At 44.3% G+C, this 26,136-nt stretch overlaps 1 protein-coding gene across 3 annotated transcripts; it reads left to right on the forward strand.

Moving 5' to 3' along the window:
• The first annotated feature begins 363 nt into the window (after window positions 1–363).
• LARS1 (leucyl-tRNA synthetase 1) lies at window positions 364–24,637 on the forward strand. 3 transcript variants are annotated; one of them, XM_054389467.1, is made up of 30 exons: window positions 364–429; window positions 1,067–1,147; window positions 1,565–1,705; window positions 2,642–2,803; window positions 3,767–3,879; window positions 4,254–4,317; window positions 4,809–4,876; window positions 5,193–5,418; window positions 6,530–6,617; window positions 6,705–6,781; window positions 7,533–7,586; window positions 8,125–8,265; window positions 8,924–9,001; window positions 9,564–9,649; window positions 9,742–9,807; window positions 9,894–9,976; window positions 10,870–11,008; window positions 12,731–12,943; window positions 13,558–13,615; window positions 13,740–13,803; window positions 14,472–14,655; window positions 14,885–14,975; window positions 15,795–15,935; window positions 16,535–16,675; window positions 16,777–16,887; window positions 18,079–18,189; window positions 20,331–20,435; window positions 21,706–21,801; window positions 22,742–22,874; window positions 24,331–24,637. In XM_054389467.1, exons 1-30 carry the CDS (start codon window positions 379–381, stop codon window positions 24,534–24,536), a joined length of 3,372 nt encoding a protein of 1,123 aa, XP_054245442.1. In that variant the 5' UTR covers window positions 364–378; the 3' UTR covers window positions 24,537–24,637. The 3 variants fall into 3 exon arrangements, with proteins under 3 accessions (XP_054245442.1, XP_054245444.1, XP_054245443.1); XM_054389469.1 differs by lacking the exon at window positions 1,565–1,705; XM_054389468.1 differs by lacking the exon at window positions 1,067–1,147.
• Window positions 24,638–26,136: the final 1,499 nt, after the last annotated feature.

Raw genomic sequence — 26,136 nt, forward strand, 5'->3', positions numbered from 1 at the left:
CAGTGAGGTCAAATAAATGACTTCAAGCTTTTGCAGTAATTAGTATAGAGAGGCAGGATTAGAATTTGTTACCTTTGGGAAGATGTTTATATGTTTCAGAGGTTCTTTGTGTTCTCAGGCCTATGTGGGTGTTTTCTTTTGTGTGTTTTTTCAAGATGCTAAAACCTGTTACAGTATCAGCTCTTTAAAATCAGAGACTCCTGTTACTGGCAGGGAAAGTATTACTTTAATGTCACTGTGGGCTGATGATAGCTGAACCTGTCTGTTAACCTGCACTTGTGTGTCTTCTGATGGCCATTTTAAAAGCTGATTACCTGGTTTAATTCTTAATTTCTTCTCAGCACAGGGAAGTACTTTGTCACCTTTCCTTACCCCTACATGAATGGCCGCCTTCACCTGGGACACACGTTTTCGTTATCCAAATGTGAGGTAAAAATTTTCCTTTCTAATAGCTTTAAATGCTATTCTGGAACCAATCCTGATGTAGCAGCTACATTTTGAGCTAACAGAACACCTTCTTAATGACTTTCTAGATCACTGACTTAGGCAAACTTTCCTTTTATCCCCTCTTTTCAGTGGCAGTATTTTTGGTTGAAGAGAAACATCACTCACTGCTTTTCCTAGGAGTCTAGAACACAGCTGTTTATTCAGTCTTCCAGGTCTGCCAATGTTTTTAGGAGGTGCTGTCAAATAGCACAAACTTCACAGGAAGTCTTCTTGTCTCTTTTGGTGATGAACACTGTGCTCTGGTGTGCTAACAGGTGTTAGTGGACAGGATTCCACAGAATGAATCCCTTCTTTGACCCCATTCTTCTCCAGCCCAAACCAGCCTCCTGGAAGTGAGGAGCACTTGTGCTTTCATAACCAGGCAGTGGCAGTGCTGATTACAAAATCTAGTTTCACCACATTTTCTGTTCATTACCTTCCTGGGTGCTGTTAGCTGCCTTCATCTCTCTCTCAGTAGCTTCATGTTAAAGAAGGAACTGCACTTATGTTATGTGGAGGGGGCCAGCAATGAGCCTGGTGCCATTTTGGTTTCTTCTCTTTCATTTTTCCCCTTACACAGTTTGCAGTTGGGTACCAGAGGCTAAAGGGGAAGAGCTGCTTGTTTCCATTTGGGCTGCACTGCACTGGGATGCCTATAAAGGTAAGATGTTGGGAGATGCTGAGGACTTTTTGTACTGTTTTTTTATACCTAATGCTATTTAGACCATGGTTGCTGACTATTCCAAACATCACTTTATCAAAATTTCATCAAATTGATGTGATTTGGAACCCAAATTTGTCATAAAGATGTGCTTAAACTATCTATTATCACTTTCCAGGAAACAAAGAGCTTTAAACCCAAGTTTTCTTGTATTTTTTTAATAAAATCCTCTCTGCGACCCTCTTCCTGTTATGTCAGGGTTCCTGAGGGTGCAAGATCTCCTAGGGGTTAATGCAGTGTCCAGGGAAGTTTAAAGGGTGGTGAAATGCAAAGTGCTGTCAGTAGCAAGCACTCCTGAGCCATGACTGAAGTGATGGCCATAGAGAAGTACTAACGACTGCCAATGACTCTCTTTAGGCTTGTGCAGATAAGCTGAAGAGAGAAATGGAGTTATATGGCTGCCCACCTGAATTTCCTGATGAGGAGGAAGAGGAGGAAGAAAATTCTGGGAAAAAGGAAGAAGAAATTATCATCAAAGACAAAGCAAAAGGCAAAAAGGTAAACTTCAAACAAACTTTCTGGATTGGTAGCTGTGCTTTCAAAGCTTCAAGGTATGCCTTAGGGGGTCTTCTTGCTTTGCATTTGGAGAACCCTGAGATACACATTTTGCTTGCTTTTCCCAAGGCAGCTGGGTGCCTTCTAAGGTGGGCTTGAAAAAGACAACTGTGTGGTTCCAGAGATAGCATTTTAATGTGTGACATCTTAGTGGTGAGCTGGTGCACTGGTTAAGAGTTTCCTGAAAAAAAATGAGACCACCCAGAGTAACACTCACTCTTTTTTTTTCTTGTTTTTTTTTTTTTTTTTCCCTTCACAAAGCATTCACAAACAGGTTGTAGGAAGTAGCCCTGCTTTCTCAGAGGTAGGGGATGATGTATATTTATGTCTGTATGTACACACACACCTCTGTTCTGATTCTTTTCTTGTGAATCAGTGTCTGGCCTCTCCTGACTGGTTATGCTAACAAGTAAAAACATCCAAATTGTTGTTTTGGCTTATCAGGTGTTTCAACCGGACAGATTTTGGGATTATCACAAAGTAAGCAAATGACTCAAGTCCAGCCAAAATTCAGAGGTGTTATGTACATTGTGCATGTGTGCTCATGACATTGTCACACTGGAAGAACTGGATTGGGATTCTGTCTGCTCTGCATCAGCAGAAGGTGTGATCTTCCTGCTCTTGCAGGTAGCAAGTTACTGTTGTGTACAGACATAAGATATTTGGAGGATAATCACTGCAAAAAAAGTAACGTGGAAATGGTGTAGGTCAGAAATTCTCTTAATTAATCTTCATAGCTAGAGAAAGGCCACTAGAATATTTGTATTCACTTGTTTATCTGGGAATGGAAATCATGCCATCAATGCAGAGAAATACTCCTGAGCTCATGAAGCTGTCACAAGGGTGTGCACGTTTTTCTGATCACAATTGTCCTTTCAGAGTAAGGCTGCTGCCAAGACTGGCTCTTCCAAATACCAGTGGGGAATCATGAAGTCTTTGGGTCTTTCTGATGCAGAAGTAGTCAATTTTTCTGAAGCTGAGCACTGGCTGGATTATTTCCCTCCCCTTGCTGTCCAGGATCTGAAGAGCATGGGATTGAAGGTGAGTCTGAGATTTAAAACTCAGTTATATGGGCAGCCAGCTTGTGGTGGTGTTTTTCTGAATGTGCTGCTGCTTTGAGAAGGTTATCTGCAGAACATCAGAAATATTTCTGGTTTGTGGACATATTAATTTCACCTTCTAATAGTCTAGGTGATCATTAAGTGCTTCTTTATACAGTGCTTATACCATGTGCAGTGATCTCAGCTGGAAACAAAAACTGAATGAAGGAATTGTGACCTCTTGTTTCTGTATCAGATCTGTATCAGATCAGTTCTGTAGGCAGCATTGTCAGTAGCTTGAGGGAGACTGATGGTGTGCTGTTAAGTAAAGGTACTTGTCCTACTGACAAGTGATTTTTTTTTTAAACTAAAGATGAAACAGGTAAGTGCTGAAATGTAGCTTGAGTGGCTGTTTAAAACTGCCACAGAACATCTAAAAATCCTCAGTCAGCAGGCAAGGCCTTGAATCTGACATCTCAGCTCTGGAAGACTTGGAAGCGCACAGAGACTGTGTGGATATGTTTTTAAGCATGCACTCTTTGTGTGATCCTAGAATTAGATACTGGTTTGGATTGGAAGGGGCCTTAAAGATCATCTAGTTCCAACACTCTGCCATGGGCAGGGACACCTTTCACTAGACCAGGTTGCTCAAGGTCCCATACAACCTGTTCTTGGAACCCTTCCAGGCTTGGATCCTCTACAACTTCTCCAGGCAACCTGTTCTAGTGCCTCACCATCCTCATGGGGAAGAATTCCTTCCTGATTTCTCAGTCCAGCTTCTTCCAGTTTGAAGGCTTCACTCCATGCCTTTGTAAAGAGCCCCTCTCCAGCTCTCCTGTAGCCCCTTCAAACACAATAATGCACTTGCATTATCTACTTTTGATTTTTAAGATACAGGTTTCCTGCTGTGAGGTTCCTTGCATTTCTGATGGTATTCACTTACTGGAGACTCTCCCATTTCCAGGTGGACTGGAGGCGTTCCTTTGTCACTACAGATGTTAACCCTTACTATGATTCCTTTGTACGATGGCAGTTCCTTACCTTAAAGGAGAGAAATAAGATCAAGTTTGGGAAAAGGTAAAGCCTGCCTCAGCTCTGAGTCACTGTGAATCTGGATAAGCAAAGAGGGAGTCTAGAAGGTGTCTCTAGAACATGCTTACAACTCACATTAAAGCAGAATCCTTTCACTGCACTAGACATGATAAAGTTGTGTATGTTGTGCTAGCACAGAGTGTGAGCTTGTGGTCTTGGTTTGGTGTTTCCATGGGTAACAGCTCAAAGCAAAACACAGCCCATGCTGACATCTTTTCAAACTGACTGGTGGCATAGATGGGAACAGATTTGCACAAAATCCCAAAGTTCCATCAAGAGCTCTCTTCCATAAAGGTCTTTGTTTTCCTCTTGGCTGTGTTCTTGTGTTTGCTGTTAACTGACATTGGACCTTTTTCTAGATACACCATTTACTCTCCAAAGGATGGCCAGCCTTGCATGGATCATGACAGGCAAACAGGAGAGGTAACAATGTGTTGCTTATCTTGAATGCTGAATGGGAAAATAACTTGCATCTTGGGACAAAATGGGTTTTGCATGTCCAGAGTGATTCAAAGTGCTCAGTGCAGGTGGAACTGGAGTGAACTTCTCTACTGGGAAGATTTCTGTCGAGCTGTGGACATTGGTTTCCATTGCAGCTGTTTGCTGTGGTTATTTGGCAGCTTGTCAGCAGCATCACTATCTGGTATTGTTCTCTGTTCAATCAGAGCAAGTCAGTTGTCAGTAGTTGATGTATTGCAGAGGTAGAGGCTGTGGTGAGTCCATTTTTGGACAGAGGGCTAAAGGATGACCTCTCTCTCCAGTCTACATTGTAGTGAGCTGCTCTTTTTGTCAATGGAAGCATCATTTACCAGCCTTGCATGGTATTTGGGCTGGGTTACTGTAAAACACGAGCTGATTTCTTTACTGCTCAGGTCAATGTCATGGGTTGACTGGTGCATATTTGTGAATTGCAGGGTGTGGGGCCTCAGGAGTACACACTAATAAAAATGAAGGTCTTGGATCCTTATCCTGCAAAATTAAGGTAGGTCTTGAATTTGTAATGGCAGATAGGTTCTGCCTTGTGACCAGAAGTGACCATTGAAGTAGACAGTCCAGTTTACCTAATGCAGGATTGAATTTCACCCTCTCACTTCTGTCACTTCAAAGACTTGGTCTCTGTGGGACTCACACTGGAACTTAGAGGAAGAAAATAAAAATCCTACCAAGAAGGTGGCATGTTTTTATCCCTTAGGAAATGCTACCTAAAAGTTCACGTTAGCTTAAAAGCATGTTTTGCATTACCCTGAATGGCTTTGTTCTGATGATTTCTAAAGTACTTTTTTCCCCCTCCCCACTAGTGGCCTGAGAGGAAAAAATATCTTCTTGGTGGCTGCCACACTCAGACCAGAAACCATGTTTGGACAGACCAACTGCTGGGTGCGCCCAGACATGAAGTACATTGGCTTTGAGACTGTCAGTGGGGACATCTTCATCTGCACCCAGAGAGCTGCCAGGAACATGTCCTACCAGGGCTTCACCAAAGACAATGGAGTTGTGCCTGTTGTCAAGGAGCTGATGGGAGAGGTGAGCATCTTGTAGTGTGCTGCTCAAGCTTGGCTGTTCCTGTGAGGCTTAGTGTTGCAGAGGTGATTGTAGAATTCTGCTTATAAAGAAAATACAAGAACTACTACACAAGCTACTACAAACCTTGGAGTGTTAAGTGGTAAAACAGGAAGGCAGCTTCCTTGGCAGTTCAGCTGCAGCTGCTTCTGGGAGTTGAACCTGAGGCACTTACCTGTGGACAGATGCACTGCTATTACCTGAGTGTTACTTCATGAATGGCTTTAAGCATGAGTTTTCTGTGTGCTGGAGAGAGTGATGACTGCTCTAGGAGGAATGGAAAGGGGCACAAAGAAGTAAGAGCTAGAAAAGGTTATGTGAAAGTACTTTTTGCCAGTGCTGATGCTCTCAGCACATCTTTGAGTGAAGTATTCTTAGCTTGGTGGTGGAATGTTTTCATATTTGCTATCCTTAACTTCTGTGCTTTGACTAAAGCTAGTGGCATTTGTTCATCCTAATGCAGAGCATCTTCAGGCTGCTCCCATCACTCCATCTCCACTCACTACAGCTTGTCGCCATCTTTCTTGAGCCTGCTTGGAAGGATGAAGTAGGAAATACACTTTTTTTTTTTTTTTGATAGGGGTCATGATGTGATTTCAAGCAAGTTAGAGAGGTAGAAGATGACTGCAGCTACCTCCTGTCAGTGGATAAATGGTCTTGATGTGCTTTTCCTCTGCCTCTATTTAATCTGGCTTTTGGCATCAGCTTCCTCATTAACCTCATTCATTCTTCCCTTCAGATACTTTAAGGCAAACTCTGCTGTTTACTATCTTTTTTTTTGCCAGCTCTACACTTCAGTGATTTTGCTTTTTCTTTTATTTTCTGTTCTTTAACTTTTCTACTAGTCAGTAGTCCGTGTACTGTCTCAAGTGGTGCCCACTTGATTTTCCTACCTACTTCTTCCTTCTCTAACGTACACTGATTCTTTTTTCCCCCAGTGTTTTTGTTTGTTACAACAGTTGTTTGAAATGTCAGCAAATGTGAAGAATGTCACCCAGGAGAGTTTATACTGAGCTAGGCTGACAAAGAGTTATTTATGTTACTGAGTGTAATGATGTTCCTTTGCCTTGTGCAGGAGATCCTTGGTGCTGCACTTTCAGCACCCCTCACCATCTACAAGGTGATCTATGCCCTCCCCATGCTCACTATCAAGGAAGACAAAGGTAACTTGACAGAAGCCTGGTTGATGCACACTGTGCATTCAGTTCCTGTTGGCTAATTTTTTAACCTGCTGTATCTTATCCTTTGAGGAACTGGAGTGGTGACAAGTGTTCCCTCAGATTCTCCAGATGACATTGCAGCCCTTAGGGATCTGAAAAAAAAACAGGTCAGTGTTAACAGAACTGCTTCTGGCTGTGTTTGCTTTCCATAGTGTGGGGAGTGTCCAAGGGGAAAAATGAAACCCTTTCGTTGGAGTTTTGCTGTGTCCAACTTGAAATCAATGAAGTTAAAACCAGGTGGGCTGGGACAGATAGAGATGTTTGTTCTCAGACTTTGAGAAAAGTTTTGGACAAGAATCCTGTGGCTTCTGCTGCATACTAAAGTAGAGGAGAGAACCAGTGAAATAGAAATAAATCCCTGTTGTGGAAGTGAGTTTGAGAGGTGAGACTGAGACCTCTGTGAATTTCAAGTGAGACTTAAAGTAGCTGTTCTGTTGCAGCTTCAAGAGCATCTGAACAGCCCTGGCTATTGAATGTTTGTCTTCTTTAAGGGCAGAGCAGTACTGGTTTTCCCCTCTTAAAAGTCAAATCATGGAATAGTTTGTTTTGGAAGGGATGCTTAAAGCTCACCTGTTCCAAACTCTCTGCAGTGAGCAGGGACATCTGCAACTAGAGCAGGTTGCAGGTTCCAGGTCCAGCCTGACCTGGAATGGTTCCATGCAGACAAAGAATCACTTGGGGAATGGGCAGGGATTAAAATCAGGTGTGAGGGATGGTAGAAAGGTGAGGAAGTGGCTTTGTCTGCTCTATAATAGATTATTATGTACAAAAAAGACCCTATGAATGGGTCAGCCCCTGTAAATCTAGAAAATTGTTTCTTTATCCATGTTGCATTTTGTTTTCTTCTAACTTTCAAAGGCTTTGAGGATGAAGTATGGCATCAGGGATGAAATGGTCCTTCCATTCGAACCGGTGAGTGAAGCCCTCTGTAGGACACAGGCTTTGTGTTCACTGGTAGGAAACTCACAGAAACTGTCAGGGTGTCCCTATGAAGTCCTCCTCAGCTGCAAGAGCTGAAAAGTTCAGATTCAAGTTTTTGTTTTGCTGTAGTTGTAATAACCAAGATTTGTTATTTGATGCTGTACTTCAGAGATAAAGGGATGTTTTGATTTCTGTGGGAGTTACTGGTTTGGAGAATACTGTAAGTCCTGTGTAACTTCACAGACAGTTGCACAGCACAGCAGGAGTTTGACATAGCCCTGGCTCCTGCTTCTGCTACTGTTTCTGTTGCTTTTGGCCAGGTAACTAGTAACAGCTACCTCTTCCCCTGCATAATCTGTGCTTCAGGCTCCCATGCTAACCTGGGCCTGCAAACCAAGTTAAAGATACCTGTGTCTGCTGCATGCAGTGCAGCACTTCAGTAGAGCTTGTGAAATGCAGGAAGCAAATCTTCATGTAGGTTTGATGATAATTCAGACTGAATATCTGACACAGTTTTGTTAATTCTCAGGTGCCCATCATTGAAATTCCAGATTATGGTAACCTGTGTGCACCATTTATCTGTGATGAGCTCAAAATCCAGAGCCAGAATGACAGAGAGAAGCTTGCTGAGGCCAAGGAGAGAGTGTACCTGAAAGGATTTTATGAGGGAGTAAGTAATAACAGATTTGGATAAGTGTTTTCTTGCTGAATTTGATCAGGAGGTAAAAAAAAAGTGATAAAGAATGAAAAATCAGAAAGCAAACAACAGACTGCAAGAAAGAGGAATATTTTTGCTTTGTTTTCCCAGCCCACTTTTCCTTTGGACTTCCCCTGCAGTCAGGGTCTGCTGTTGCAGGAGTTATGTACAACTGAAGAAAGAGAATGGAAGAATCTAGGACTGCAAACTGGGATTTAGAATTCTATTTCCTAGCAAATGATCACCCTCTGGGGTGCTGCTCAGTTTTAAGTATTGATTTGGCAGCCGCTGTGAAAAGAGCGGTGTGTTGGGGTAGGACTTGGTGGTTTTGTTTTGTTATTTCTTTTTTTTTTTTTTTCCCCCTCCTGTCTTTACTTGTGTAGGGATTTCCTTGGTGTATTTCTGAGCTGTTTTCTTGTAGCTGGCAGCAGTTTTTTTTATTCCTGACTATCTGTGTTCAGTTTGCTATGTGGGTAAAGATGATTGTTTTTAATAAAAACAACACCCCTTCCATTCCTATTTTCTGTATATTAATGACTGCAGTAAATGCTACTCCTTTATGCTGACCTAAAAAACTACTGCAACCGTTTCTTGTTAATTAAACTCAGCTCCTGTGGCCCTTCTTTCACAGGTAATGTTGGTGGATGGATTCAAAGGACAGAAGGTTCAAGATGTCAAGAAAGTGATTCAGAAGATGATGGTGGATAAGGTATGTGCTGGTGTGCACACAGCTGATCTTGAGTGATCCTTTCTGTTCTTTTAGGAGTAGTTGTGTCCCTGAGGAAACTTCTCAGGCCTGGTTCTGCACCTCCTAGATCAATATAGAGTGTAAAGTGCTGCTAAAAGAAGGACCTTGTGTTCTGGGATGAAGAGCTTGATTAGAGACCTCTAATTGCCTGCTCATTCTATCACCTTCTCCAGGAGATATTTTGGTGGTTTGGTTTCATTGTCAATACAGTTGGGCAGGTAGCTGTTTTGATCAGCAGGGGTGTAGTCAGTGAGTAATATTTTGTGCTTCTCTCCTCCTTTGTGTCATGCACAGAGACATTCTTCACAAAATCATCTGAACTGATGCCTAAAGAGTGCCTAGCTGAGCATTGCCCTTGTTTTACTGAGGTGAATACTGAGGCAGAGAGCCTGTGCTGTGATGAAAGCCATGCAGCAAATGCTGTAGAACAGAGCAGAGTGGAGAGGATGCTTTGTAGTGAAATGTGAGGACTTTTAAGACTAAGTAGTTCAGTCTTAACTTTTATTGCCATTTCATCCCTTAGGATGAAGCCATGATTTATATGGAACCTGAGAAACAAGTTATGTCAAGGTCTGCTGATGAGTGTGTGGTGGCCCTTTGTGACCAGTGGTAGGTGAAGTAAAGCTGTAGTTCTGAAGTTCCTGCCCAGTGATGTCCTACCTATGGATTGCTTTGTTCCAATAAACTTCTCCTGCCTATAGGTATTTAGATTATGGTGAAGTGAACTGGAAGAAGGAGACATCAGAATGCTTGAAACATCTAGAGACGTAAGTTATGAAAACAGTTGTGAAGGGGAGTGATTGCTGGTGGTGATCTAGGAGGGCTGAGAGGAGTAATTACTTATTTCTTACAGGTTTTGTGAAGAGACTAGGAGAAATTTTGAAGCTACTTTAGGCTGGCTACAAGAGCATGCATGCTCCAGGACATATGGCTTAGGTAGGCAAATTGCTGCTTCTCCTACTCAGTGCTTCATGAGGGTGGGACTGTCACTGTTTGGAAGGCTTTGGTGCTCTCTAGGACTCTAGGTGGTGTGGGTAAGAGCAACCAACATCTATCCTGACCCGGCATGCCAGGGAGGGCACACTGGCATTTACACATGTGGCTAGAGGAGGGTTTATTTTTGCCTTGCTGCAGTGATTCCATGTATTATCCCCATAGCCTTTTGCCTGGGCCATTGATTTGGTAGTGACCTTAGGAGAAGGAACTCCACCACTTCTTGGGTGTTTTTAAATTCTGACAAGCCTTCATCTTGTGTAGCTTTTGACATGGGACAGCTGTTGCACTGTCATGCTTTTTACAAGGGCTTGTAGTGACAGGATAAGAGCGAATGGATTGAAGCTGGAAGAGGGAAGATTTAGAGTGGAGATTAGGAAGAAATTCTTGACAGTGAGGGTGGTGAGACACTGGAACAGGTTGCCCAGGGAGGTTATGGATGCCCCCTCCCTGGAGGTGTTCAAAGCCAGGCTGGATGAGGCCTTGAGCAACCTGGTCTAGTGGAAAGTGTCCTTGCCCATGGCAAGGGGTTGGAAGTGGATGATCTTTAAGGTCCCTTCCAACCCAAAGTATTCTCTGAGTCCATGAGCTGCGATTTGTTTGGCAGTCGTGTTAAGAAGCTGACTACAAAAGCAGCAGGGCTTTTCTCTTTGATAACAGTTTCAAATGCTGAAGCTGGATTTTTTTTTTTTTAAGAAAGGATATTTTGAAAGCCATGAGCATGAGTACTTGCATGTGTGTGTGTCTCCATCTGTATTCCTCTGAGAGCCATGAGCTGCTTGTGTGTGCCTGAGTGTCCTGCTGGCTGTGTCTGACCGGGCTGCCATCTCCTGCAGGTACCCGGCTGCCCTGGGACGAGCAGTGGCTGATAGAGTCTCTCTCTGACTCCACTATCTACATGGCCTATTACACTGTGGCCCATCTGCTCCAGGGAGGGAACCTGAGGGGCCAGGGAGAATCTCCTCTGGGCATCAGGTGAGTGGCTCATGAGGTTTGCTTGATCTATTCCTTGTGCTTATCTCCTAAATCGTTCTTGACAGAATTGCCAAGGAAGCTGATTCTTTGGTTTTGGTCTTAAAAAGCATCCTTGTTAAAACTTAAACTGCTGCTAGGTAAGTTAGAGCAGATCTGCAGAAGGGAAATAAGGAAAGAGAAAGGAGTATGGTGGCCAGAGAGAGAGGGTCAACATCCCCAGAAGCAGAGCTGTCTGCAGAGGAAATCTCCTTTTTGAATATTTGTTTGTCTTGCCATGACATGGTCCTTACCAGGTGGTTTGGAGTGACTGGTTTCAGGGGCTGCTGAAGTGTCTCTGTTTATTGAGACTGCTTTGCACCTATAAAAATTGTGTGCTTTGGTGTACAAAGTGAGCAGGATCAGCATTTGGCTTTTGTCACAGTGTGAAAAAATGGGGACTTCTTTAGATTTGAGCCCTCTTTTATCCACAGCTCCTGTGTGGGAGCCTTCAAAGTAAGAGGATGAAGGCACTTGTACTAAAATACCTCCAGTGACTGTCCTGTGACCTCTTGGAGAGTTGTGAACTTCCAGTGCTAGAGATCAGACAGCTGAGACAGTACAGCTGGTCTGGAACTGAATGAAAACCACTTCCAGCCTTGCCTTCAGTCTTATGCTGTAATTTTGCATGACTGAACTATTTTCTGGAGTAGTTCACACACTGGAACTTGCCTTATTCAGTGTTGTAACTAATCTGAAAAACAATTTCAAAGCAAAGATTCTCCAAACAGGAATAATGCTGAGAGACATGGCCAGGCGTCCAGTTTGGTTCCAACCTCTGTAATTAGAGAGAGGCTCCACAGGAGTCATGTCTGCAAACAAACTTTGAAGTGAGCATGCTGAGCATGGTAGATTTGGTGTTATTAAGTACATACAATTACAGTGTACTCCTAGGTGAGTAGATAACTCATTTCCTACAGAGTTAAAACCACTTTATTTCGGAGTAAGTCTTAGTAAAAGGTATGAGGGAATTTATGGTGCATCCTTGTCAGCCTCCATTCAGTTACAGTGAAGTTTGGTACCAAACCTAGAAGCAGAGTCACAGCACCCCACAGTTATTTAAAGATAGAGCAGTAACTAGCTGATCCCAAACAGAACTGGTGCTTGTAGGACCTTATTGCAGCCCGGTGGGATTCAGTGTCATTTGAACTAGTCCTGAAGGTTCTTTGGACCCAGAGTGCTTTTCCTCCCTGCACAATACAGGCCAAAGCACCTCAGGAGATGTTAACAAAAAAAAAAGTTTGATTTGAAATGATTCAATTTGAGATGTGTTCAGGTGGTGTCTGGTGGGCTCCAGTGAGATTCTAAGGACCAGATGTTCAGTGTAAGGTCATGAGTGATGCTGGGGGCATAGGGGTGGCACCTGGAGAAGAAATGATCATGGCTTCAGGAGCACTGAAGAGTATGCTTTAGCTGTTAGTTACCTGTTCTTTATGGGAGCCTTCATGCGTCTTTGGGAAATAGCAAAGGGCAGTCTGGGAAGGGCATGGCTTGAGCAGTTCCCAGTTCTGGTTTTGGACTCACTCTTCTGCTCTTAGGTGATCTATCTGTGTGCTCTTTGCTCTGGTTGAGCACATTCAATGAAGAATGTTGTGAGGCAACAGTTCCAAGCTGTCTTACACAAAATGCTGTGGGGTGTAAGAGGAGCTTTTGCTGTCATCTCAATGTGGGATTCATTCTGCACAGGGCACAGCAAATGAGCAAAGAAGTTTGGGATTACATCTTCTTCAAGGCAGCTCCCTTCCCTAAAACAGAGATTCCAAAGGAAAAGTTGAACAAGCTAAAGGAGGAGTTTGAGTTCTGGTATCCTGTGGATCTCAGGGTTTCTGGCAAAGATCTTGTTCCAAATCATCTGTCCTACTACCTCTACAACCATGTGGCTATGTGGTCAGATCAAAGGTGAGTTTGGAGGTGAAGCCAAGCTGCTGTGCAGCTGGTAAAGCTGGGGAATTTGGAGTGCTGGTCCATTTGTTATTGGCTTTTTTGGATGGTGCAGCTTTGGTCCAGTTGTCTGCACAAGAAGTTACTGAAAATGAAGGCTTTTAACCATTATTTCCTGTGGTGTTGTGTGATAGTTCTTTTTTTTTCATGTGTGTTTTTTTTTGTTTTACTTTCCTGGAGCCTCTTAAAGATTAGTACTTACAACATCTAAAACACTGTTTAAAGCAAAACTGCAATCTAACTGCACAGATTTTCTCCCAGCTCCTGAGTGCTGTGGGGAAGTGCCAGTCCCTGGCCTTTCAACTGGATGTGGCTGAATAGAGGGAGGTAAATGCAATGTAATTGCAGGTGCAGTGCTCCCTGGCAGCAGTGATAATGCCCAGCCCTTACACTGCTGTCTTTTCATCTTCAAAGACACTACTTATTTTTTTTTTTTTTTAGGGCACCCTGTAGGTATTTTTCTGAAGACTCTACTTAAGGTGCTCATACCAAACTGGAACAGAAAATGTTTGTTCTTTATGTAAAAAAGAAAATGTGCTTACTTTGCCAAATGCTTTGTATCTTCTCTTTAGAGAGAAGTGGCCAGTAGCTGTGAGAGCAAATGGACATCTCCTTCTCAACTCTGAAAAGGTACAGTGAGGCTTCATGTATGGCACAGCTTTTTCCATGTCTGCCCAGAGCCTTCATGCATCTCTCTGGCTTCCCCAACCACAGAATGGAGGTGGGAGAAAACACATTCTTTTATTTCTTTCAGATGTCTAAATCTACAGGCAACTTTCTTACCCTAACTCAAGCTGTGGACAAATTTTCTGCAGATGGTGAGTGTGTCCTGGCCTGCAACTGACTTGCAGTTAATGCCAGAATGACTACAGTGAGTGGCTTGCTCTCAGAGGAGCATTGGATTTGGAGTGTTCAACTGCAACAAATCTCCCACTTCCCACCACTGTTCTTGCTTCAGCCAGGAGCTGCTCATGGGGGCAGGATCTTCTAGAGGTCCTGTTTCGTTCTTACTCATGGATTGATAGAATGGTTTGGGTTGGAAGGGACCATGAAGATCATCTAGTTCCAACCCCCCCTGCCATGGGCAGGAACACCTTCCCCCAGACCAGGTTGATCAAGGCCTCATCCAACCTGGCCTTGAACACCTCTAGCGAGGGGGCACCCACAATCTCCTTGGGCAACCTGAAATTTTTCCCCACTCCCTTCAGAGATCACACCACCACATGTGCCGTGCCTGTCCATGCTGTCTGGACATCTTGCATGCTTTTGGACATGCGGTGCTCTCCTGGTTCTTGGTGTCTGGCCTCCCCGTTTGGAGAGCAGAGTGGGTAGAGTGCTGGCCTCTGTCTCTAGCTGCAGGAAGCTTGTCAATGTAGTTTGCATGCAGTAATGCACAGTCAGCTGCAGGTTTGAGTGCCAAGGCTCCTGCACCTCTCTCTGCCAGCTGGCTCCTTCCAGCCATGGTAGCTGCCCCTGTGTCTTTCAGGCATGCGCTTAGCCCTGGCTGATGCTGGAGACACTGTTGAAGATGCCAACTTTGTGGAAGCCATGGCAGATGCTGGTATCCTTCGTCTCTACACATGGGTGGAGTGGGTAAAGGAGATGATTGCAAACAGGGATAGCCTAAGAAGTGGTCCTGCCAACACCTTCAATGACAGGGTCTTTGCCAGGTACTGTACAGGCTGCTGATACACTTTGGTCCATTATTTTTTTTCTGGCAAAGAGCATCTCTGTAATTATTTTTATCCTACAAATGAATGAATTCCTTAAAACAAACCCCACTGCAGAGCAGGTTATGGGGGTGTGCTTCACTGGGGCTATGGGTAGGGTTGCTTTGCACACTGTTGCCATTCTGTGGGGTAGATGGAGCAGTAGTGATGTGTTGCCTTCCCTCCCCAGTGAAATGAGTGCAGGCATAATGAAGACAGAGCAGAACTATGAGAAGATGATGTTTAAGGAAGCTCTGAAAACTGGCTTCTTTGAATTTCAGGTAGGAGGTCTCTTCTCAGGTATAAGAAACCAACACATGGTATTTGTTACTTTGTGGATTTCTTTTGATCCTGGTGTCTCTGATCCTTAATTACACAGCTGAATTTGGGCCAGAGTTTGTAAAGAAACGAGTGCTTTCATGGAATAAATCTGAAATTACAAAGTTCTGCTTGTGTCATTCTGCAAAGGAAGACACCTGTGATGCTGCAAATGATCCTGATAACTACTATGAACAAAAAGCTGCTTAACAAAAGCTGCTATTAAAGAGAGTATTTCCTTTCTTTAGCTCCTTTGTAAAAAGGAACTTTTCATAAGAAATCCAGTTAATAGATCAACAAAACTGTTTGGAAGCAGAGTGCTTTTTGATATACTCCATAAGCTGTGTCTCCAGAGTGTCTGCTGAACCATGCTGCTTCACTTAATGAATTGGAGACTCCTTTATGTGGCTTCTTTATGATATGCAGGAATATGATTAATTAGGCTGAGCCATGTGTAATGATAGATCACATTCAGTTCCTTTTTCTTAAGACTTATTAGTATCTTTGTGCAAGCTGTGTGGGGTGATAGTACCTGATACACAGCTGTGGGTAGTTCTCCCTTTCATGTCTGTGCCAATAAACACTTTTTAAAGTATCCTATTAATGCATGAATCAAATGGCCAACCCACACTGGCTGCTTCAGGGGAATACAGGTCTGGTAATAATCCCTTACTGAGTTCTAAGGAACTGACATTCTCAAGGCATTTCAGAGCAAGGATTGTGTGTGTTTTTCTGCCAAGGGCAGCTGGAGTGTTAATGGTGCTGTGCTGGCTGTGTTGCAGGCAGCCAAAGACAAATACCGTGAGCTGGCAATAGAGGGGATGCACAGGGACCTGGTGTTTCACTTCATCGAAGTGCAGACTCTGCTGCTGGCCCCCATCTGTCCCCACCTGTGTGAACACATCTGGGCCCTGCTGGGAAAGGTATCAACACTTCAGTTCTGTCACTTGGTTTGGAGCTTTTGCTGGTTTTTAGAAAGGCTCCTATCAGGTTATGAATGGCTTTCACATGCAAGTAGAAGAAACGTGTCTTAAAGTATGAGGAGCCATAACAGCTTCCTCTCCCCAGGGCTGTGAAGTTGCAGAGCTAGCTTGTTGCTGTGATGGTATCTGCAGCTTTGATGCAAGCCACTTTGCTTGTCTGCTCACCAAGAGATCTAAAATTAACCCAAATAATGCAATATTCATATGCTCATGCATGAAACAATTTGATTCTTTAAGTGCCTTGTGCTTGGAGCTGAAGACCTGTGGCTATGTGGCAGGTATCACTGTGTACAGAGTCCCTAACACCCAGTCCTGTGGCTATGTGGCAGGTGTCATTGTACACAGAGTCCTTCACACATGTGCAAATCAGGGTTTCTTGGCTGTGTCCTTATTGCTTTGCAGCCTGGTTAGAGGTGGCTGCTCCCCATGGTTCAAACTGTCTGAACTCCAGTGTCCACTCGAGCTGTACTGGGTTGAAAACCCACCAGATACTGCTGCATTTTCAACTCTGTGCATATCACTTCTTCCCTTCTTCAAAGCCTGATTCCATCATGAGAGCCTCATGGCCAGCAGCAGGTCCTGTGGATGAAGTTCTGATCCGCTCTTCTCAGTACCTCATGGAAGCAGCTCATGACCTGCGTCTCCGGCTCAAGAACTACACGGCACCAGGGAAAGGAAAGGTGAAGTGTTCTAGGTCACCTTGGAAGTGTGTGTACTTGAGAACCCTGTGTTACCTCAGGCTCCTTCCTCATTTTTTTTTTTTTGGTCTTTATTTCCTTAGAAAAATACTAAAGAACCTGTGCAGAAGCCTTCTCACTGCACCATCTACGTGGCAAAGAGCTACCCACCTTGGCAGCACACCACCTTATCAGTTCTGCGCAAGCACTATCAGGTGGGCATCCTTTCCTCTCTCTTGGGGCTGCTCACCTGCTTTTTTGGGGCTCTTTTTTTTTTTCTTTGCTATCTTCTTTTATCTGTAAAAAGCATAGAAGGTGTATTTTGTGACCAGATTGTTTAAACATAAAGCAAGATAATGAAAATTTTCTTTGTTTTTATGAGTATGCGGTAAATTTTGGTGCTCATTGAAAACGTCCCAAGGAATTCTTAGGTTCATAGAACTGCTTAGGTTGAAAGGGACCTTAAAGATCATCTAGTGATTGATTTGACAGTATGACTTTGGTGGTTATTGACAATGTGAGCAAAAAGGGGCCCATTGTCTGTTTATTTTTACATTTGTAAGTGGTTAGCTTTTAGAATGCTCTTCTTCCCAAGTGTATTTCTGAGGAGACATTGTTGACTGACAGATGAATGCTGCCTTATTCTGAAGTGGGCTCAGAGTTCTGGTCCTTCAACAGTTGCATATCATTCAGTGATGCTACAAGAAGTACATTGGGATGGAATGCATCAGTCATAGGTAGAAGAACCTAGCTTTTCTGAGATCAGAATTGGTGCTTCTGCCATGGGGAGACTGAGAGTGGTTTTCACCACCTGGAGGAGCCATCCTCACCTTGAGCAAACCCGTGTTGTAGCTGATGGATTAGAGAGTGGTGACTGCTCCAGCTTGTGGTACTGAGATAAACCAATAGTCCTCATCTGAAATTTGGGTTGGGGGATTAAACTTCATCATTCTGTAAGCTTTTTTTCTGCATCAACATGAAAATCTTCTCTTTGGTCTGATCTGCTAAATAGGATTGTTGCAAATGTCTGAAGTTTGAATGTAAATCCCAACCAATTCAGGGAACCAGTGCTTAAAAATGTGCTGGTGTTAAGGTTTAAATGTAGATTTAAAATGCTTTTTGCTAGGAAATACAAGTACATGAATCAAGAGTCACCATAAAGAAGGGCAATGCAGAACAATCCTGAGCTGCCCAAATACAGTAGTTATCTGAGGCTTTGGTCAAAGCTTTACAATTTTTCTTTTAAAATGTTCCAAAGGGATGAGAATATCTTTGTGTGTGGGCTCAGTGGTGGTGACAAACCTTGCTGGTGTTTCTGGGATAGCACAAAGGGTGTAAGATGTTAAAGGGCCAAGGGGCTTTTTAATGATCCTTGCAGTTTTTGATGTGTGTCCATCAATGTTCAGGTCGGTGGAGGTCAGCTGCCAGATAATAAAGTAATTGCCAATGAGCTTAATGCCTTGCCAGAGCTGAAGAAGTACATGAAGAAGGTGATGCCTTTTGTTGCCATGGTCAAGGTGAGTGTCAGAGGGACAGCTCTCCTGCAGAGAAAGCCTTTGTGCATGAAACAGCTCAGACAAAGGCAGCGATAATCTGTAGCTTGATGTGTGGGTGTTGTGGTTTCCTTCGTTCCTGGCTCTTTTACTAACATTTGACTTCAGCCTCTGTCCTGCCCTGTGCTTTTTTGGCATCTTCAGCTCTTTGTTTTATAAACTTCTTTGACATCCCTGGAAGGAAGATAAAATAAGAACATCTCTCCGTGAGTTAGCCCAGGTGAGGTAAAGTTGTAGCTGAGGCTAGGTGATTTATTTTGCAGCTGTGTGGTCTGTGCTTCAGATACACCTGGATCCTGCTGCACTTGAAACTCATCATCTTTGACTCTTCCAGTTCTTCATGCTGAGGTGACAGTGAGGTGCTGCTCTGGAGGCATAACAATGACATAACATCTGAGAGTTAAGAATAAGGCTGAAGACCGTTGATTGCACTGTGTATGACTGAGGGGAAAAAAGGAGCTGTTGTAAGCCCTGAATGGAACTGAGGTTTTTCTGTATCATTCTCACATTTTAATTACTGATATTTCTGATATTTCCTTGTTATTTTCCCAGAGTTGGGCAAGCCTGTGAAAATCTTGGCTTACATTTTTTTATGTGAAACTTTTTTTGTGTCTGCCCTTGCAGATAAAAAAAAATACAGCAATAGAAGGTCCAAGAAGCAAAGAATAAAAAAAAATTAAATAAGAAAAAAAAAAGGTGGGGGGAGAAGAGGAGGCAGAGGTAGGATTTAAAACCTTTTGATTTCTACTCATGGTCTGTAGAAGTTGAGAGGGGTTAGTAATGGAGAAAATGAGTGCACAAATGTGACTTTTTCTCCTTAAGGCTTGATTTAAAATGAGAGCAGCAATGGCTGCTCTTTTTAAGCTTTGTCAGATTTTTATAAGCAGGGGGTGTTCTTCTGCCCTCTCTCCTGGGTTATTCTGGTTACTCCTTTTGAGGGAAGTTCAGAAGCCTTTGGAAGAACAGAGAGCGCACAGCTGCTGTGGAGCTGCTGTTTGTAGAGTTGCAGTGATGTGCTAGATCAGCTGACACATTGGACAAGGTCAGGAAGGCTTCACCCTACAAGTGTGCTAGGCCTGAGCATCCCTGGGTTTTGATGTCCTTAGTCCAGCAGCAGTGAGGAGCATGGTGTTGAGGCTTATCCAGGAGTTGATCCTTTCACTCTGAAAGAGCAGTAAGCAGCTTCACATAAATGTGTAGAACTACCTTAGCTCAGGCTCTCTAGCTCAGTGTTTGCCTCAAACCAATTATTCCCCAACTCTAGCATGGAAGGAGCACTTCTGCCTGTGCTTCATATTTGTCAGAGCAGGGCTTAAATGTAGAAGCAGCTGTGATTTACAAAGGGAAGCAATTCAGTGCTAATGCAGGGATTTTTTTCCATTAAACTGACAAGGAAACCAGGAAACCACAACCATGCTGAGCCTGACAAAGCAGAGCTTCAGAGGAGCCAGCTGGCTCAATGTGCAAGAGCAGGAAGGGGGGACCCACTGCATCCTGAGGAGCAAGTTCTGTTTTAGACAAAAAAAATAAAATCACATGGTTTCAATATTGCCTCTGATGCTTTGTCTCTTGTTGCTTGTTGCTGTTGGCTTTCTGGACTAATTAAGTGAGTTTTATGTTCATATATAAAGCAGTTATTTCCCTGCAGAGAACTTGTTTTACAGCTGCTGTGAACATGTCCAGTTGGGGTGTGCTTGTCCTTGGTGTTAAACTAGGTCATCAGACTGCAGTTCCTGCTGTGAAACACCACTGAAATGCTGACTGATTCTGTGAATTCTCCACCTGCACATTAACTAGGGATTACAAATAACTGGGAATGTCAAACACCTTTCTGGTTCCCTATTAAAAACAGGGTCTAATTGCTCATACTCCTCCTCTCAGTGTCACTAACTCCCTGTAGAAAAAGCCCTGTTAGAAGAAAATGATTGCTCTTCTGTGAGCCTGTTGTGCCAGCAGAGTGCTCTTGTGTTTAAAAGCCTCCTCTCTTCATGACTAATGGAGAGAAGTTGCCACTTTGAAGCATCTTTTTACTTGCAGTCTTTAGAGGGTTTAAATTCTTTGGTGTTTTTTGTGTTTTTTTTTTTTTTTTTTCCCCTTTCTGACAGGAAAATCTGGAGAAGAATGGCTCACGTGTTCTAGATCTGGAGCTGGAGTTCGATGAGCGTGCGGTGCTGATGGAGAACATTGTCTACCTGACCAATTCCCTGGAGGTCAGTGCAGGCCTGGCTTCTTCACAGTCACAGAATGGTTTGGGTTGGAAGTGACCTCCAGAGGTCATTTAGTCCAACTGCCCTGCAGTCAGCAGGGGCACTCATCACTATACCAGGTTGCTCAGAGCCTTGTCCAGCCTCACCTTGAATATCTTCAGGCGTAGGACCTCAGCTACCTCCCCAGGCAACCTGTTGTAGTGTTCTACCACCCTCATGATAAAGAACTTGTTCCTAACATCCAGTCAAACCTACTCTTCTCTTAATTTCGAACCATTGCCCCTCTTCCCATCACTGCAGGCCTTTGTAAATAGTCCCTCTGCAGCCTTGGAGGCTTCCTTCAGGTACTAGAAGGTTGCTGTTAGGTCTCCCCAGAGCCTTCTCTTTTCCAGCTCCATCAGGGAGGGGATCTGTTAGTTGGAGTGGATCTTCCATATGGAGAATCTGGAGAACTGGGCTATTAAATCTCCTGAAGTTTAACAGGAGTTGTCAGGGTCTGTGCCAGGGCAGAATTGCCCCATTTCTCAGTAAGTTGATGCTGGGGGCCATCAGCTCTGCCCCAAGGACTCTGGGGTTGCTGTGGGATTGTCAGGATGAATGTCAATGTCATGTGAGTGTGCTGTCACTGCAAATGAGCCATGCTGCCTTCTGACCTACTTCAGGAGTTAGCTGTCTAGGACATGATCTGGCACACCAAGTTGAAGTCAGCTCTCTATGCTCAGCTCTCCAAGCTTGAATCTGGCACTATGTCAGTGTGCTGGCCCCTTCTCATCCTCCTTTATTCCACACCTCCCATTTAAAAAGGCTTTGAGGCTGGTGGCTGGTGAGCAGAGGACCATCAAAATGGCTGGGGAGAGTCCAGAGTGTGTCCTACAGGGAGAGAGCTGAAGATGGCAAAGTCTCTTTCTTGGTAGTGGGCTGGCAGTGAAATGAGAGAGTTGCTGTGGTAGTTCCAGCTGGTGAGGCTGAGATGGCTCATGAGGAGAGGGGAGTGGTGTAGGCTTGAACAGGCTCCCTTGAGAGGCTGGGGAATCTTTGTCCTTGGAGGCTGACTAATGGGCACCAGTCCACCTTGAGCAGAGAGCAGGTAACAGGCCACCTGCAAAGCACATTCTGTGATTTCAGGTGTGCTTTGGTTGCTCTAAGTCAGTGCACATTTTCTTCCCACTTCATTATGCCAGCAGTTGGTTGGGAGGCCTGGGAACTCCTGTGGTTCCCTCCAAAACCACAAAAATCTTGTTTATCCCTCCTGCTGCTGCTTTCTGTTTTCCAGCTGGATCACATTGAAGTGAAGTTTGCTTCTGAAGCAGAAGATAAAATAAAAGAAGACTGCTGTCCTGGAAAACCATTTTCCACATTCAGAACCGAGGTAAAATCAGAAATTCAAACTCTAGAAATTTTGTTTAAAACAAACCAACCCACCCAAACAAACAAAAGCCCCCAACAAAACAGATCAAATATGCAATTTGAAAGCTTAATCAGACATGGAGGTTGGATATTTTTTTCTTTGACCCATCACCCCATCAGAAGAAGAAACATTTCCTGAGGCAATCCTGCTTTTCCTCTGTACACAACTGAGTGTGGCTGGAATTGTACCTCAGCTTTGAGACTCTTCCAGCCAGTACAATTCAGTGACTTGACCTGAGTACTGTTATAAACCAGAGAGCTGAGCATTCACAAAACCTTATTTCTGTCAGCCTCAACTGCTGGTATTTTATATAAGGTAGATGGTGTGGTGGCTCAAACAGGTCAAAAAGAGAATTGAGAGGGGCTATGCAAGTGTGGCTGAGTCTCTCTTCACTGCTGCTGCTTAGAAGTCCTGGGGCTGCTTATTACACTTTAAAACTCTGTGTCTAGGTGAGGCTTTGTTTGCTGAATCCTTAAGTGTTTCTTCATGCTTTCTCTGCCTGTTAGTTTATAATGGGTGAAGAAAGTCTGTTCAGTTGCAGCAAAATAAAATCTTTTGAAAGTATTCTACAGCTGTGTGATGGGGGAGTTAGTGAGGAATGTGTAAGAGGAGTGAAGCTTTACAGCAGTGGTATCCTATATGAGTATTTCTAGCTCTAACACTTAGCAGGAAACATCTCACAGATTTCCCTAAATACATCCTAAAAAGTTGTGCATGCTCTGGTGCTGTTGTAAGGGGTTGAGGGCTTGCTTGCCTTCTGCCTTTGGGTTTCCAAGTGAGGTTCTTCCATCCAGAATTTTTTTTGGTAGAAGATGTCGATTAGGTTGAGTTTCATGTTCCCTCTGAGGCTTGGGTCAGAAATGCAGATTCTCCTTTAATCCTTGTGCTGACTTTCCCACAGCCCAGTGTGTCTGTGTTTTTGGTGAACCCTCAACCATCCAATGGCCACTTCTCTACAAAAATTGAAATCAGGCAAGGAGACAACAGAGAGACAGTGATCAGGCGCCTGATGAAGATGGACAGAGGAATCAAAGGTAAGATGCTGGCACAGAGCTCACCGCCACAGACTGAGCTGAGGAACCTTTCCAGGAGACAAGTAGGGACAGAAAGCTGCTGAAGTTTGTGCTGCTGCAGTAGGTGCTTAGAAAGGAGCCAGAAATTTTGTGGGAGTGCACAAGAGCAGAGGGAACACACAGGTAAGCCACTCTGCTGTAGGGTTCCTCATTAGGCTCTTGCTCTGTCACTGGCACCCCAAAACCTAGCTTCAGCCAGAGATGACTGTAGATGATATTTCCCCTTGTGCTTTCCCCTCACTTCTTCCAAGCAGAGAAGTTAGTTCCCTAAGTGCTGTGGGCAGTTTGTGTTGGTGTGTCCTGGTAGTCCCCAGGTGGTTCTCTGTAGGTAGCACTATTACAGAGTGGGTTCCTTGTAACTCCATGATTCTTCTTGGCAATAACCAGTGTTGATAGTTGCAGCGTTCCTCATTTACCCACTTCTCTGGAAAACACAGTAAGGCATGAGAAAATTCCATGCTGGACATGAGGTTTCTGGCCCATGTAAGGAAGGAAAACAGCTTTCTTAAAGGAACACCAGCTGTGTTTCTGATGAAGAATGCAGGAGTTAAGAACCAAACCAGTTTGAAGTGCTGTGAGCTGGGTGTAAGAAGGAAACTGGACCTCATCCAACAGCTTGTGGGCCAGCAGAGTGGGTTTTGCTGTTTGTGGTTTGTTGTTTTTTTTTTTTTCCCTTCCCCCTCACCCTTTCCATCTTCCAGCAGCTTGTGTTTAATGTTTATCTGTGGAACAAAGACAGTTGCAGGCTGATGTTGGTGCACACGGGAATGTCTAACCAAGTAGGCAGCAAACCCGGGCAGGGGGAGATGCACTGCACACGCTGCAGCTGTGTCTCTATCTGCTGGCCTCCTGCTGGGTGGGCAGTTGGAAGTAAGACCGTTTGGCTTACACAGGGGTTCCTCACTGTCTTTTCCAGGAGGTGTCACTGTTCTCTTGGTGCACAAGGGCTCGAAAGTGGTGCTTGGAGGAAAGCTTGGCTGAATGATCCCAGGCTGCCTAGAGATTGTTCGTGGGCTGCTTAGCAGCCTTTTATTAGTGTGTGTTTTAATAGGGGGTGGTATTTAAATTAACCTTCACCTGCTCCTTCCTCCCAGGCTCCCAAATTAACTCCTGAATAAAAGATCTCATGACTATTCAGTCACTCAGAGCTGTCCCAAAGCCAGAGGGGGAAAGTTTGGTACTTGGAGCGTGGTACTGAGAGCTGGTATTTCTGTGTGGTTTATCCTCACCTCTGCTGGTGTGTTCCTGTGTGACTGGACAGATGTTCAATGGGTAGCTCCCCACTGTAATTCCCAGAAAGTGTTTCCTTGGAGCAGATAGAGAAGCACCAAGTGTGAAGTGTGGTTTGATCACGTCCTTGGCTGCTGTAGCTTGCATGCTGATCCTGTGGCCTGAGCAGCTGCTCTTTTCCCTGCAGACCTCTCCAAAGTGAAGCTGATGAGGTTTGATGACCCTGTGCTGGGGCCCCGCCGTGTCCCAGTCCTTGGCAGAGAGGAAGCAGAGAAGACTCCCATTCTGGAGCAGGCCACCTTCCACATTGACCTGGAGGAGAAGCACGTCCGTGTCACTGAGAATGGCCTGACCAAGGACATTGGTGACACCATTGTTTATCTGGTCCACTGAACTGCTCGGTGCCTGGCTTGGTCCCTGGCTGTAAGAAAGGTCAGAGAGTGACTGTGAAAGCACCTGCAGCAAGAAAGGATGAGCATTTGTTCTATTAAAAAAAAAAAGAAAGCTTCCCACCCCACCCCAACTCTGCGTGTAAGTTCACCCCAACTCTTTTCAACATGGATATAATAAAATTATTTTCCTCTGGCCCTTTGGCTTTTCTTGAGCAGAAGCAGTTACCCCTTCTCAGCTGTGGGCAGGGGTTTTGAAAGCAAACTGGAGGACTACACTTGGAATTCCTCTCCTCAGGAAGCTGGGGTCTGGGTAGAGAAGTTGGTTGTGAATGTCCTGTAAGAGGGAGTGCAAATGTGTTTGCATCTCCAGTGCTCCACAAGGAGCACCTATGGATCAGGAGAAGCCAGCTGACCATAAAAGTTTCCTTCATTTGCTTCTCCAAAAGCACCTTTATTAGCTCCAAGAAGCAGAGATTATGACAATAAAACCCTCATTTATACCATGAGAGGCAAGTTAAACAGTGGTGGGATTTGTTACAGCCTCAGCTGTTAAGTGAAGTAGCCAAACTGAGGGGGAATTAGCATGGCAGAGTTAAAAGCTGGATTTGTTTTCTGTGCTGGTTGGTTTGTTGGCTTCCAGGAGATGTCACTGCTCTGCTGGACCTGTGCTTGGCTTCCTAGTGAAGCTAGTCACAGGATACATGCTGGATTTCTCACATCATTAACAGAACTGTAGCCTTACTTGGGAGTCTTCATGTTGTGATTTTGGTCAGAGAAATCTGCAAGGGGAGCCTTTAGAAGTGTTTGTGGGCTTTTTTTTTTTTTTTTTTTTTTTTTTAAATTTTAACTAAGCTGTTCTTTGCAGTGCAGAAGTTGACAGGCATAGACAGGGCTCTTGCTTTTATTTCCTGGCTCTTCCAGTTTCCTGCTGTAGCACCACAGGTTTGTTCCTGGCTTTCTGTGCCCTCCAGTTGTCCTCCCTTCAGGAGAACAGGTGGGTACTTGTCTCTGAAATGTTGAGACATGGATATGATTTCTTACAGAAGGGAATGAAAGTGATTTGGAAGAGTTCAGAGGAACACCAAGTGACAGCAGCTGCATCATGCAGCAGTGGGGGAAGCAGCTCAGGACAGAAAACATACTGACCCCTCTGAGGTTCTGTCATCATCTATTGTTCCTTGGATAGACCCTGAGGACAGGACTTACTCTGTCGGAAAGGAGGAGTCGAGTTAGGAACCCCATGCTCAATGTTACAAATATCTGATATACAGAAAACAAATCTCTGTGGAAGCCCTGGAGCTGTGGAGATTTGGGAGCTTGTTGCTGGAGCTCCTCTGGAATGCCTGCAGTGGGACTGGGGCAGCTCTTCCTGCTCAGGGGTTCAATTATTAAAGCCCTCCAGGCTGTGCAGACAGACTTGTGGCACCAGCAGAGCATCCAGAATCCATGATTTGGTTTAAAGCAGAAAATGTTACTCTCCAGCAGGACCTTGTGCTGGGAGGATTTGCCTGAAGTGGGGAGCAGCAGAAGTGGTGGTGAGGAGCTAGAGATGCACAGCAGTGCTGAGCTGGGGAGAGCTGCCCAGGAACTGCTGAGACTGG

The sequence above is a fragment of the Indicator indicator genome, chromosome 18 (assembly GCF_027791375.1).
Source record: "Indicator indicator isolate 239-I01 chromosome 18, UM_Iind_1.1, whole genome shotgun sequence".
Classification (NCBI taxonomy): Eukaryota; Metazoa; Chordata; class Aves; order Piciformes; family Indicatoridae; genus Indicator; species Indicator indicator.